The sequence below is a fragment of the Schistocerca serialis genome, chromosome 3, assembly GCF_023864345.2.
Source record: "Schistocerca serialis cubense isolate TAMUIC-IGC-003099 chromosome 3, iqSchSeri2.2, whole genome shotgun sequence".
Lineage (NCBI taxonomy): Eukaryota > Metazoa > Arthropoda > Insecta > Orthoptera > Acrididae > Schistocerca > Schistocerca serialis.
In genome coordinates, this window is record NC_064640.1 from 894752399 (window position 1) to 894766788 (window position 14390).

The following is a 14390-nucleotide window of genomic DNA, read 5'->3' on the forward strand; positions in this document are numbered from 1 at the left end:
TCCAGCAGGGCTATGTATTAAGTGCGTCTCTATTTTTAATGGCCATTAACGGTCTAGCAGCACCTGTTGGGCTCTCCATCCCACCTTCACTGTATGCAGACAACTTGTGCATTTCGTACTGCTGCTCTAGTACTGGTGTTGCTGGGCGTCACCTACAGGGAGCCATCCACAAGGTGCAGTTGTCAGCCGCAAAGTAGTGTGTCATGCACATCTGTCGGCATCGTACTGTTCATCCGGACCCAGAACTTTACTTTTATGATGATCCACTCACCGTAGTAGAGACATATCGATTCTTAGGACTCGTTTTCAATGCTCGATTGGCTTGGCTTCCTCATCTTCGTCAGCTTAAGCAGAAGTGCTGGTAGCACCTCAATGCCCTCTGTTGCCTGAGCAACACCAATTGGGGTGCTGATCACTCTACGCTGCTGTGGCTCTAGAGAGCCCTTGTCCAATCCTGAATTAACTATGGGAGTGTGGTTTATGGTTCGGCAGCGCCCTCAGCGTTGCATTTACCCAACTCTGTGCAGCACTGCGGGGTTCGACTAGCGACAGGAGCTCTTAGGATGAGTCTGGTGACCAGCATACTGGTGGAGGCTGGGGCCCCTCCATTGCAGATCAGAAGTGCACAACTGTTCGCCAGTTACGTTGCACACATTCGTAGTTCTTCTGAGGATCCGAATTACCATCACCTTTTCCCGCCCGCGGCAGTCCATCTCCCGCATCAGCGGCCCAGGTTGGGGCTAACGATTGTGATTCACGTGCGGTCCCTTCTCTCCGAACTGGAGTCGTCCCCTTTACCACCACTGCTCGAGGTCCATTCACGTACGCCTCCATGGTGTACGCTTCGGCCGCAGCTTTGTCTGTGCTGTTCACATGGCCCTAAGGACTCTGTTAACCCTGCGGCTCTCTGCTGTCACTTCCTCTCGATTCTTGTCATGTTCCGGGGCTCTGAAGTCGTTTACACCGATGGCTTGATGGCTGATAGTTGTGTTGGCTGTGCCTACGTTCATGGTGGCCATATTGAACGGCATTCTTTACCCGATGGCTGCAGTGATTCCACTGCAGAGCTGGTGGCCATATCTCGTGCACTTCAGCATCTCTGTTCATGCCCTGAGGAGTCTTTTCTTTTATGTACTGACTCCTTGAGCAGCCTGAAAACTATCGACGAGTGCTACCCTTGTCGTCCTTTGGTAGTGTCCATCCAGGAGTCCATCTATGTCCTCGAACGGTCCAGTCGTTCAGTGGTGTTCATCTGGTCCCCAGGCCACGTTGGAATCCCAGGAAATGAACTTGCTGTGACAGGTTGGCCAAACAGGCTACACGGAAACCACTTCTGGAGATGGGCATCCCCGCATCTGACCTGCGTTTGTTATTACACTGCAAGGTTTTTCAGCTTTGGGAGACGGAATGGCAAAATCTCGATATGCACAACAAACTGTGAGCCATTAAGGTTACCACAAATGTGTGAAAGTCCTCAATGAGGACCTCTCGCAGGGACTCCATGGTTCTCTGCTGGCTCCGCATTGGTCATACCTGGGTGACCCATGGCTGCCACCTGCGCCATGAAGACCCACCTCAGTGTCAGTGCGGCAACTGGTTGACAGTGGCCCATATTCTACTGCTCTGTCCTTCTTTGGCTTTCCTGTGACTTCATCCATGGTTGCTGGACTCGTTATCATTGATTTTAGCAGACCACACCTAATTGGCTGATTTTATTTTACTTTTCATCTATGAGGGTGTGTTTTATTATTCAATCTGATTTTTAATGCATGTCCTTTGTCCCTCTGTGTCCTCCACCCTAGTGCATTAAGGGTGAAGGTTTTAATGTGCTGCTTTTCCTTTTTATCCTCGTGGTCGGCCAGCCACTGTAATTTGCTTCCTTGTTTTACTCTCTTCTAACTGTTTCTTGCATCTCTGTTGTTTTCTTGTCTTCTTTTGTTCCTTTTAGTGTTCGTTGCCTTTCCTTCATTCTTGTAGTCTTTCCTTTCTTTCCGTTTTGTGTTACATGTCTCGTCTATTGTAATACTTATGGCACTGTTTTATTAGGAACAATGGACTGATGACCTCGTTATTTGGTTCCTTTCCCTCTCTCTCAAACCAACCAACCAACCAACCGACCAACCAACAATGGGTGGGGTCTGAGGGGCCCGCTCCCATTTTTTATTCAAAATTTTCTGTCGCTTCGTTCCTTCCACGTCCAAGTTGGTCCCTCCCATAGTTCCTCCTGAGTCCAGGAGAATGGGGTCCCACAAGGCTCTGTCTTGAGAGTCTGCCTCTTTTTAGCTGCTATCAATGGGCTCGCTCCAGCTGTGGGAACGTCCGTCTCGGCTTCTTTTTATGCTTATGACTTTTGCCTGTACTATAGCTCCACTGGCATTGCGGTTACTGAACAGCAGCTGCAGGGTGCTATCTGCAAGGCGCAGTCTTGGGCCGTATCATGCGGCTTCCAGTTTTCAGTCACCAAGACTTGCGTCGTGCATTTCTGCTGGTGTCGCACTGTTCACCCTGAGCCACACCTTTCTCTTGACAGTGAACCCTGCTGTGCTGGAGATGCAAGGGTTTTTGGGATTGCTTTTTAGTGCCCGGTTGACGTGGCTTCTTCATATTCGGCAGCTTAAACAAATGTGCTGGTGCCATCTTAATGCTTTTCGTTGCTTGAGTCACTCCTGCTGGGGTGCCGATTGGTCTACCCTTCTATGACTGTATCAGGCGTTGATTCAGTCCCATCTCAATTATGGGAGCCTGGCTTACGGTTCGACATTGCCTTCCGTGTTGCGATTGCTTGACCCCATACCTCACTGTGGGATCCGACTCGCAACTGGAGCTTTCCATACAAGCCCTGTAAACAGCATACTTGTGGAGGCGGGTGTCCCTCCATTGCGGATCTGGTGCCAACGACTACTGACCTCTTATGCTGCACGTGTTTGTAGCTTGCTCGGGCATACAAATTACCATCTCCTGTTCCCCAACTCGGTCGTCCATTTTCCAGAATGGCAGCCCCAGTCAGGGTGTACGATCGTCGTTCATGTCCGTTCTCTTCTCTCCGGGCTTGAGTTTTTCCCTCTTCCACCTCTATACGCATACCTCTGTGTTCTGTGCCCCGCCCATGCCTTCGGCTGGATTTGGCACAGGGCCCAAAGGACTCAGTCCCATCTGAGACCCTTTGCCGCCGCTTCCTTTCCATCCTTCCTGCATTTCACGGCTCTGATGTTGTCTATACCGACAGTTTGATGGTTGCTGGTCGAGTTGGTTACACTCTCACTCTTGGGGATCCTTCTGAACAACGCTCATTGCTGGCTGGCTGCAGTGTTTTCACTGCAGAGCTGATAGCCATCGCTCGTGCCCTAGAGCATATCCACTCTTGCTCTGGTGAGTCCTTCGTCATCTGTAGTGACTCCCTGAGCGGTTTATGAGCTATCAACCAGGATTTTCCTCGCTCTCATCTGGTGATGGCTATCCAGGAGGCTCTCAATACTCTTGCCATTTGCAGCTGCTCTGTGGTCTTTGTGTGGACCACGGGTCATGTCGGCATCCCGGGTAATGAACAAGTTAACATGCTGGCCAAACATGTTGTCAATGCACCGGCCCTGGAGATTGGCCTTTCAGAGTGTGATCTCCAGTCAGTTTTGCGGCAGAAGGTCCTTGGTACCTGGAGTGATGAATGGTGCACCCTCCCTTCCCCCAACAAACTTCGGGTCGTCAAGGAGACTACAGGTGTGTGGTGCTCCTCTTTGCGGGCATCTCACAAAGACTCCATTGTACTCTGCTGGCTATGCATTGGCCACACCTGGCTGACGCACGATTATTTATTGTGCCGTGAGGACCCACTTCTCTGTCGCTGTGGTTCAGTGTTGACAGTGGTCCACATTTTGTTGGACTGTCTGCTTTTAACTGAGCTCAGGCAGACGTTGGTGCTGCCTGATACGCATCCAGCACTTTTAAAGGATGATGCTGCAATGGCAGGCTTAGTTTTGAGTTTTATTCGTGAAGGGGGCTTTTATTGCTCAATCTGAGGGTTTGTCTTTTTTTTTGTGTAGAGTCTGACCTTTGTTCAACGGTTTTAGATTGGGGTTTTTAGTGTGTCTCTTGGTGGTTGGTTTTTCCTTTTTTGTTTCCATGGTTGGCGAACCACTGTAACACTGTGTGTGTTTTTTAATTCCTCTTTTCTGGTTTGTGTCTTTCTTATTCTGTGTTGTCTCTTATCGTCTCAGTTGCTTGTTTATCTTCTTTGTGGGTGTTTCATGGTCATGGAATAAGGGACCGATGGCCTTTGTAGTCTGGTCCCTTCAACCCTCACAAACCAACCGTCGTTATTCTGTCAAAACATTTAGAACACAAAAAGTCGTCACTGGAAACATCTTCACTTTGAAACAGAGTCTTCCAATGGGAACACTTATTCCCAAACTGAACAAAGTCTGTTTTTTTTGTTTGTCTTATATCTTATATGTCACTCTTTTATGGATATGCAAATAGTCAGCACACTTCACCCTCCTGTGACCCCAGCCACAAGACATTTCAAACAGTCTTATTCACAAAACACACTGCAATTTTGTCAACAGGCAGATTCCTCATGAAAACACAGAACTCAATGGATGATCTCAGATTTCTGAGAAGCCTCTTCAGCACTGAACAGAAACCTGCAATGAACAACAGCGACAAAGACACTGACAAGAACTACAACAAAGTGTAAGAAACATTTGCAACAATGAGAGTGAAAAGAAATAACTGCAACAATGAGAGTGAAAAGAAATAACTGCAACAATGAGAGTGAAAAGAAATAACTGCAACAATGAGAGTGAAAAGAAATAACTGCAACAATGAGAGTGAAAAGAAATAACTGCAACAAAGAGAGTGCAAAGAAATAACTGCAACAAAGAGAGTGCAAAGAAATAACTGCAACAAAGAGAGTGCAAAGAAATAACTGCAACAAAGACAGTAGAAAGTAAACATTGTAACAAAGAAATTAGTAAGAAACAGATTCAGTGAAGACATACATTACCCTCGAAAGTTAAAAAAACCTGTCCAGCGTATAAGTGGAAGCTCTCCTTTACAGAGAATATAGTACTACATTGTACTAATCAACAGAAAAAAAAATCTAACTTTTCTGGATTGGCAGTTTAGAAGGGAAAAAAAAAAATCTTTTCTAAGGCGACAGTAAAAGAACTTTGAGAGATATGTCCAAATGGAAGTTTCCATTGTAATCATAAAGCAATTGTCTTTCAATTAAAAAATCCTCTAACAAAAGATCTACACCTGTTACAGAGATACAGCATTTTAAAATTTTTCCAAAATTCGCATCTTCAAACTGATGTTCACAGTGTCATCTTCGGAGGCCTGTATCTCGGGGCAGGAATTCTTTTGGGGGGGGAATAAAAATAAAAAAACCACGTGTTTCTTTCTTACTCCTGAATTTTAACATATGCTAAATTCAATAACATCCGAGACTATGAAGGTAACCCCACCTGCCTGAAATGATATGGATTATATCATATGGACTTAGCCATCATTGTAATTTTGTGACACATGTTCATAAGGAAACCTAGGCAGATCAGATGGTTCATGATGCAGTCATATATTTTGCTGCTGATAAAAAAGTTCAAAAGCAAGCTCTACAGTGTAAAAATCCTGCAGTTAGGGTAGTATTGAACATAGCTCAGTCATTTGAAGTTTCACAGGCTGCAGGTAGTCAGATAGAAGCCTGGTCCTAAGTTTCAAAAATCAGTTCCTCTCACCCCTCCCTCCCAGCCTTCAGTCAGTTCGCAAGGGAACATGACACTCTTGCAGCAGTCCAGCCGACATCTCAGTATTGTATAGGTAATCGTCATTTGTGACATCAACAGTCTGCCTAATGACAGCGACAGCCTCATGCTCCTCTGTCTTCATGCCCGTACTGCTTCATTCAGCTTGAACAAACCGCATGTCTCAAGTGCTGGCCAATGTTTAATAAGTGCCATAAGACAGGGCACTTTGCTTCTGTATGTAACGCCCTTCCAAGCCTGAGTGAGGATGAAACAAACATGAATGTGGACAGTGTGTTAGCAGAGACAGTCTCAAAGCAAGTCATACATTGAAGTGCATGTGGTTAACAAACCATTGAGAATGCAGGTGGACACAAGAGCACCAGCAGTGTTGGTGAATTCTCAAGCTTACGTGGATTTGGGTTCTTTCCTTGTGACTTCAATGTCACAGAGGCTGGTGAGTTTAGCAAACGACACATTGCTGTTTCTGGACAGGTTTCTGCACTTACAAGGCTGTGGTTCGTTTGTTAACATTCCTAGTTGTGAACCAAACACCAACATCTCCTTACCAGAGGATTTTTATGATCTTTTTTACCCAACTTGGACATCTTCTGTTGTAGGTTGGCAGGAGAGCCAACACCGTGTTACTAGAGGAAGTCGAAAGGCACGCGTTTTAGCTCACGCAGGCTGGCATGAGGTATGGAACAGGACAAGGAAATTAGAATTTAGAGAAAACGGACGTAGCTGGTGGAATACTTAACTTTAATCCATTAATGGTGAACGTCGCTCTTGACTGTACATTATTTACAGTATCAATAGTAACTGGTAATGGCGCCTTGCTAGGTCGTAGCAAATGACGTAGCTGAAGGCTATGCTAACTATCGTCTTGGCAAATGAGAGCGTATTTTGTCAGTGAACCATCGCTAGCAAAGTCGGTTGTACAACTGGGGCGAGTGCTAGGAAGTCTCTCTAGACCTGCCGTGTGGCGGCGCTCGGTCTGCAATCACTGATAGTGGCGACACGCGGGTCCAACGTATACTAACGGACCGCGGCCGATTTAAAGGCTACCACCTAGCAAGTGTGGTGTCTGGCGGTGACACCACACTGTATATATACTAGGACGGTGGTAGTCTCCACTAACGCCGTCATCGAGGTGAAGGCGACAAGGACGCAAGCTGGTGGGAGCAGTATTATGATATGGGGGATATTCTCCTGCGCTTCCTCCCCGCAAATCGGCGTACGGTTGTGGCATAAGGCTTCCGCCCGCTGTGGGGAGGACCCCATGTTGACATATGCGACGAGGTGGGGAGCCTAACAACAGGCGAGGCTGTGCCACCCGCACCCTGCCATTCGGACCGCGGGGAGCCAGGAAACGCCTGAAAACCTGCTCCAGGGTGCAACCCAACATGCGGTGTATGCGCCCGCAGAGAGACAGGAGGGGCCGAAGGGTCGACCTCCATCGGGCCGGGGCACCTGACGGGCGAAGACGACTTACGGTCCGGAGCGGGCAAGAGTTCCATGTCGGAGGACAACAGGTCAAGGGAAGCGATCGGCGGCGCGTGACCCAGGGAGGCGCCCGGCGGTTGCAGTGACGCGTCCACTGCGGGCGTCGCCGGCGGGAGAACAGGCGGCGGCACGCCGCCATGGGGCAAAATGGAAGGCAGCTTCGGTAACACCTGGGGCCGAGGCGAGCCAGTAGATGGGTCCCCAGGGTGCTGACCGGACGGCACCGTCGCTGGAAGCAGACGGGGAGCGGCAGATCCCGTGCGACGACAGAGATGCAGCTGATTGAGATGCCGACACACCTCACCAGAGACCCCCAAAACCAGATACATAGCGCGGCCGAGGCAGCGAAGAATACGCTCTTCGAGCCAACGCCGTGAACCTCGATAGTGTCGGTAGTAGACAACGTCGCCTGGGGAAAAAGCAGGTGTCTGCCGCTGCACAGGAACCTGATGCGGCGGATGTAGCAAAGACATCAAGGTTCGATGAGGGCGACCGTGGAGCAACTCAGCCGGCGAGTGACCATCTCAGGGCTGAGAGCGATACGAGGACAAAAAGAGCAATAACGCGTCCTCCCGAGAATGCGACTCTTTCGACTTCAACATCTGTGACTTGAAAGTCCTGACCAATCGTTCAGTGGCACCGTTTGATTGTGGCGAAAACGGCGCGGACGTCAGATGTTGAATACCGTTGACCTTGCAGAATGACTGAAATTCTGCGGACATGAATTGTGGGCCATTGTCGGAAACAATAGTCTGTGGAAGACCTTCAATGCAAAAGACAGCAGATAACGCTTGGATGGTGGCAGATGACGTGGAAGACATCCGGACAACAAAAGGAAAATTACTGAATGAATGTCCCAGGTAGGGCAAGTCACGAGCAAAAAAACACACATTTGTCCTTCTGCAAGCGAAGACCATTTTGTTGCAAGACCTGAAATAATGTTCTGAGATTGGCAAAATGTTCTTCTTCCGTCTTTCCGGATATCACAATATCGTCCAGATAGTTTGCTGCAGTAGGAACCGACGCACAAACAGTTTGTAGATATTGCTGAAACAATGCAGGGGCGGATGCACACCCGAATGACAGTCGTTTGAATCGATACAAACCAAGATGGGTGTTAACCACCAAAACGCGCTGGGATTCTTCGTCCACCGGTATTTGCAAGCACGCATCCGCTAGGTCCAACTTTGAAAAATATTTACCCTGGCACAGTTTGTCAAAAAGATCTTCCGGGCGGGGTAAAGGAAAAGTTGCAGTCACTAGTTGTGGATTCACTGTTGCCTTGAAGTCCACACAAAGTCTCAATTTTCCAGAAGGTTTTGGGAAAATTACTAAGGGTGATGCCCAGAGAGAAGCCTGCACACGTTCAATTACACCTTGTGATTCCAAATCGTGTGATGTTTTTGCGACCTCATCACGCAATGCGTGGGGAACATTGCGTGCTCTGAAAAATTTCAGTTGGGCGTTTACTTTCAGTTCCAAATGTGCTTTATAGTTCGTAGCGCAACCAAGGCCCGGTGCAAAAATGTCTGCAAATTCTTCACATAGATGAGAAACACTGTCTGAAGGCACAGTCTGGTTCACTGATAGGACAGACAACTGAAATAAATCGAAACCAAACAAGTTCACTGCAGAAGAAGAACGAAGGACATAAAATGACACAAGTTTTGTTTGACCTTTGTATGTTGCCAGAAGGCTGCACTGTCATAATAGGGGGATCTCTTGACCAGCGTAACTAGTTAACTTAACAGTTGCGGCACGCAACGGAGGTGAGCCCAGCAGTTTGTAAGGGTCTTGATTGATCAGTGAAACTGCAGCCCCGGTATCGAGCTGGAATGGTATCACTTTGCCGTTAATGTCCAAGTCCACATAAAGTTTATTGCCCTGCTGACGACAAGAGTGACTGTCTCGTGCAACGCTAACTGACACTGGTGCAAAATCACTTGCGACTTAACGGGAGTTCCGGCGATGTCGACGCACACCATTTGTGGGACGAACACAGTTACTGTTAGAGAGAGTGGCACTGGACGGAGTGGAATGAACTATATGAATTTCCATGGGCGAAGTTTCGCGAGCCTGAGTATCCTTGGTTCGATTCAGATTCCGGCGCGAAGCAAAGGGCCTGGAATGGTTTGGAGTTTCCGACCTGAGCTTTTTCTGGCAAACACTTTGAACATATCCTCTTTTATTACAGTAAAAGCAAATAGCTTGGCGTGATGGGCAGTTCTCACGCGAATGTCTAGTAGCACACCGTGGGCATGATTTTAGCACTGCATTTGCTTGCCGGCGCGGTACACATGGCTGATAGCCTGGCGGCAGCGGCGCGGCCGGGTGCGAGGGCTGTTTAGTGCTCCGTGCAGCTCGCCTGGCGAGCCGGTGAACCTGACACACGGCTGGCGAAGTTTCAAATGAGTCCTGCCGATCCAATATGTCCATCACTTGTTGAAGGGAGGGATTGACTAGTTTCAAAATCTGTTCCCTTATACGAACATCAGAAACGTTCTGTGCAATAGCATCACGCACCATAGTAATTGAATAAGGGAGTCCACATTGACACTCAAAAGCACAATCCCTAGTAAGGCCTCGCAAGGTTGCAAACCACTCCCGATTAGTCTGACCTGCTGTACGTTTTGTACGAAAGAAGGTATACCGTTTGGCAACTACATTGACTGATTCTTTGAAATATGCATCTAATGCAGACAAAATTTCGTCGTAGGACAGAGTTGCTACGTCGCGTCGGGGAAATAATTTGACTATCACACGGTACGTTTGTACGCCGACCGAAGACAACAAAAATGGCTGCCGCTCGTTACCTTGAATTCTGTAGGCGGCGAGATGGAATCCAAATTGGCGTGACCATTCCGTCCAGCTTTCCAGTGCAGCATCAAAAGGACGAAAAGTTGGTGCAACTGTGTGTTGTGGCTACGTTAGCGGTGGAGCGGCGGCTGACGCATAGTTTTGCATTGCACGTTGACCCTGGACAAGCTGTCCAAGGGCATCCAGTAAGACCTGCGTCTGCTGATTCTGTAAGTGATAAAATTCGGACAGTACATCTGGAGATTGTGGCAAAGCCATTACACAAGTAAATCAGGGCAGTATAGTTAAGAACACGGTATTGCCTCGTCGCCAATGTTGTGGGTTGGCAGGAGAGCCAACACCGTGTTACTAGAGGAAGGCGAGAGGCACGCGTTTTAGCTCACGCAGGCTGGCATGAGGTCTGGAACAGGACAAGGAAATTAGAATTTAGAAAAAATGGACGTAGCGGGTGAAATACTTGACTTTAATCCATTATTGGTGAACGTCGCTCTTGACGGTACATTATTTACAGTATCAATAGTAACTGGTAATGGTGCCTAGTTAGGTCATAGCAAATGACATAGCTGAAGGCTATGCTAACTATTGTCTCGGCAAATGAGAGCGTATTTTGTCAGTGAACCATCGCTAGCAAAGTCGGTTGTACAACTGGGGCGAGTGCTAGGAAGTCTCTCTAGACTAGACCTGCCGTGTGGCGACGCTCGGTCTGCAATCACTGATAGTGGCGACACGCAGGTCCGACGTATACTAACGGACCGTGCCCGATTTAAAGGCTACCACCTAGCAAGTGTGGTGTCTGGTGGTGACACCACATCTTCCTTCCCAGTGTCGGAGCCAACACCAACCTGCCACAACCTCAACAGAATTGCATCCCCCAGTTTCCAGGAATGTCAGCTCTTCTCCACTTCCAGCTCCCATGCCGATAGGTGTTGCCCACAGTCTCCTGGGTCACCAGTTCCTCTGTTGGGCACTTCCTTCCCGAGCCTTTGAGATGGGCATCATCCTGTCATCATTCATGGGGAGAGAAGGTGGCAAATCTTCCATCAAGTTCTGGGCCAGATGTAGACTGCACCTGCAATTCTTCAATCAGAGTCTTGTTCGGAATCTTGGCTATGTACGATGCTGTGCCATTTGTCAGCTACTGCTGACCAGGAGAGCTGCCGGTGTCATCACCACCACCAGGACTTGGCCTCTGCATTGTGAAATTACCAGGACATGGGTATCAGCTGTCGACCTTATCTCCATACTTTGTTGGGTATCAGCTGTCAACCTTATTTTCGTATATCATTCTTCTAACAAGTGAACCTTAGGCCATATCTTATTCTGCGACCAAATGAATATCTGACTTTGACTGTTTCACCATTAAGGCCTTCAGCCTGAGTTTGGAAATGTATAAATTCAGTGCTAATCACCAACGTTCAGAAACTATTGTAACTGATTAACTTTTCTCCAAAGAGGATCTTTTGGTTGATGTGTTTATTAATAAAACTATTTTACGTTGTTTATTTGGGCTGCATTCTTATTGTGCCTCAACTGGCGCCTTGCGTATCAACCTACATCTACGTCAGACACTTCCAGTAAAGGAGAAAAGTGTAAAGAAACATTAAAATTGAAAATGGAGGTCTTAAATATGTGGATAAGGTATTATTCCTTCTGTCCTCAGAAGAATATTTAGTTGCAGAAGTTAGGGATGTTGGATGCATCAAGTTCATCCACAGCACATCTGTACGCTGCAGACTCTCCACCTAGGTGGAAAGAGGAAGAAAGTCCGAAGTCCCATGATGATCACGCTACAGTGGAACTCAAATGGGTACAGATGGAGGAACTTAAGTGCTTAGCAGGGGTGATATATGTGCATTTCTAACACTCCAGTGGTAAAGAGCTATTTCATTCTTCAAAATGATGCCGTTAATGGAGAACAGGTAAAGGTTGGGAGTGACAATGTTTGTTAGTGAAATGAACTACTCCTTACTATCAGCTCTGACCACTCAACTAACAACAGTTGGTGTAACAAAATATGCCTGTAGGAAAGTCACTATGTGCTCTGTAAATTTTCTACCAAATTAGCTAGTCAGATGTGAAATTGAACCTTGTCATTAATAAACCTCCCCACCCATTCTCTCTCTCAGGAGGTTCTGGAGGTCACAGTCTGTTATTGGATTCTGATACCACCTGCTCCACGGGTTGAATAATTAATTTTCAATACTGGCAGAGAGTACCTTTTAGTAAGCTATGAGACGTCATCAACTGACTTTATGACACTGTTTTATTACAATATTTTCTGTGTTATTTTTAATTATATATCACAGTGCATATGCTTGCATTTGGGAGAACAGTGCTTCAAATCCCCCTCTGGTCAAACAGATTTTTGTTTTCTGCAATTTAAGACAAATGCTGTGATAGTTTCTTTTAAAAGGACATGGCTGATGACCTTCCCAAATCTAAGCATGTGCTACTTCTCTAATGGCCTTGTTTGACATGTGCTACTTCTCTAATGGCCTTGTTGACAATTTATGAGTCAGTACCTGCAAGATGAGCATTGAAGTGCTAAAATAGGACCAAACATAGATCTGCACTGAGGTTGCAGACAGATTCAGGATGCCTATTAGTTTCCATCTGAAAAGTGTCCAGTCTTTGGAGGAAGTCTGAAAAATTTCTGAATGACTTTATGTGATTGTTTTAATTTTTTTAACTTAGGTGTTTATGTTTCATTCAATTTCAGCATGAAGCTAAAGAAGGGTTCAAGATGTATGGCCAAATGGCTAAATACTCATTTCTACTATTGGTGCACTATAATTGAACCAGTTGGTGAGGAGTGGAAAGTTAAATTTGATGATGGAACAGTTGCTGTAGTTAAAGCAAAAGATTTGGTAAGTCAGTAAACATGTTCATCTCGCTGTAAAATTAATCTGGATTTACATAAAAGTCTATTAGTAATACAACAGAAATACAGGGTGTTTCAAAAATGACCGGTATATTTGAAACGGCAATAAAAACTAAACGAGCAGCGATAGAAATACACTGTTTGTTGCAATATGCTTGGGACAACAGTACATTTTCAGGCGGACAAACTTTTGAAATTACAGTAGTTAGAATTTTCAACAACAGATGGTGCTGCAAGTGATGTGAAAGATATAGAAGACAACGCAGTCTGTGGGTGCGCCATTCTGTACGTCGTCTTTCTGCTGTAAGCGTGTGCTGTTCACAACGTGCACGTGTGCTGTAGACAACATGGTTTATTCCTTAGAACAGAGGATTTTTCTGGTGTTGGAATTCCACCGCCTAGAACACAGTGTTGTTGCAACAAGACGAAGTTTTCAACGGAGGTTTAATTTAACCAAAGGACCGAAAAGCGATACAATAAAGGATCTGTTTGAAAAATTTCAATGGACTGGGAACGTGACGGATGAACGTGCTGGAAAGGTAGGGCGACCGCATATGGCAACCACAGAGGGCAACGCGCAGCTAGTGCAGCAGGTGATCCAACAGCGGCCTCGGGTTTCCGTTTGCCATGTTGCAGCTGCGGTCCAAATGACGCCAACGTCCACATATCGTCTCATGCGCCAGAGTTTACACCTCTATCCATACAAAATTCAAACGCGGCAACCCCTCAGCGCCGCTACCATTGCTGCACGAGAGACATTCGCTAACGATATAGTGCACAGGATTGATGACGGTGATATGCATGTGGGCAGCATTTGGTTTACTGACGAAGCTTATTTTTACCTGGACGGCTTTGTCAATAAACAGAACTGGCGCATATGGGGAACCGAAAAGTCCCATGTTGCAGTCCCATCGTCCCTGCATCCTCAAAAAGTACTGGTCTGGGCCGCCATTTCTTCCAAAGGAATCATTGGCCCATTTTTCAGATCCGAAACGATTACTGCATTACGCTATCTGGACATTCTTCATGAATGTGTGGCGGTACAAACTGCCTTAGACGACACTGCGAACACCTCGTGGTTTATGCAAGATGGTGCCTGGCCACATCGCACGGCCGACGTCTTTAATTTCCTGAATGAATATTTCGATGATCGTGTGGTTGCTTTGGGCTATCCGAAACATACAGGAGGCGGCGTGGATTGGCCTCCCTATTCGCCAGACATGAACCCCTGTGACTTCTTTCTGTGGAGACACTTGAAAGACCACGTGTACCGCCGGAATCCAGAAACAATTGAACAGCTGAAGCAGTACATCTCATCTGCATGTGAAGCCATTCCGCCAGACACGTTGTCAAAGGTTTCGGGTAATTTCATTCAGAGACTACGCCATATTATTGCTATGCATGGTGGATATGTGGAAAATGTCGTACTATAGAGTTTCCCAGACCGC

At 46.8% G+C, this 14390-nt stretch overlaps 1 protein-coding gene across 5 annotated transcripts in view; it reads left to right on the forward strand.

Annotated features, from left to right (window-relative positions):
• Positions 1-14390, forward strand: part of LOC126471140 (microtubule-associated protein futsch-like) — a 161047-nt gene that overhangs the window by 47317 nt on the left and 99340 nt on the right. For all 5 annotated transcript variants that reach the window (XM_050099235.1, XM_050099237.1, XM_050099240.1 and 2 more), the window contains exon 2: positions 12781-12928. In XM_050099235.1, the coding sequence (XP_049955192.1) occupies positions 12781-12928 (148 nt within the window). The remainder of the gene's footprint in view (positions 1-12780; positions 12929-14390) is intronic.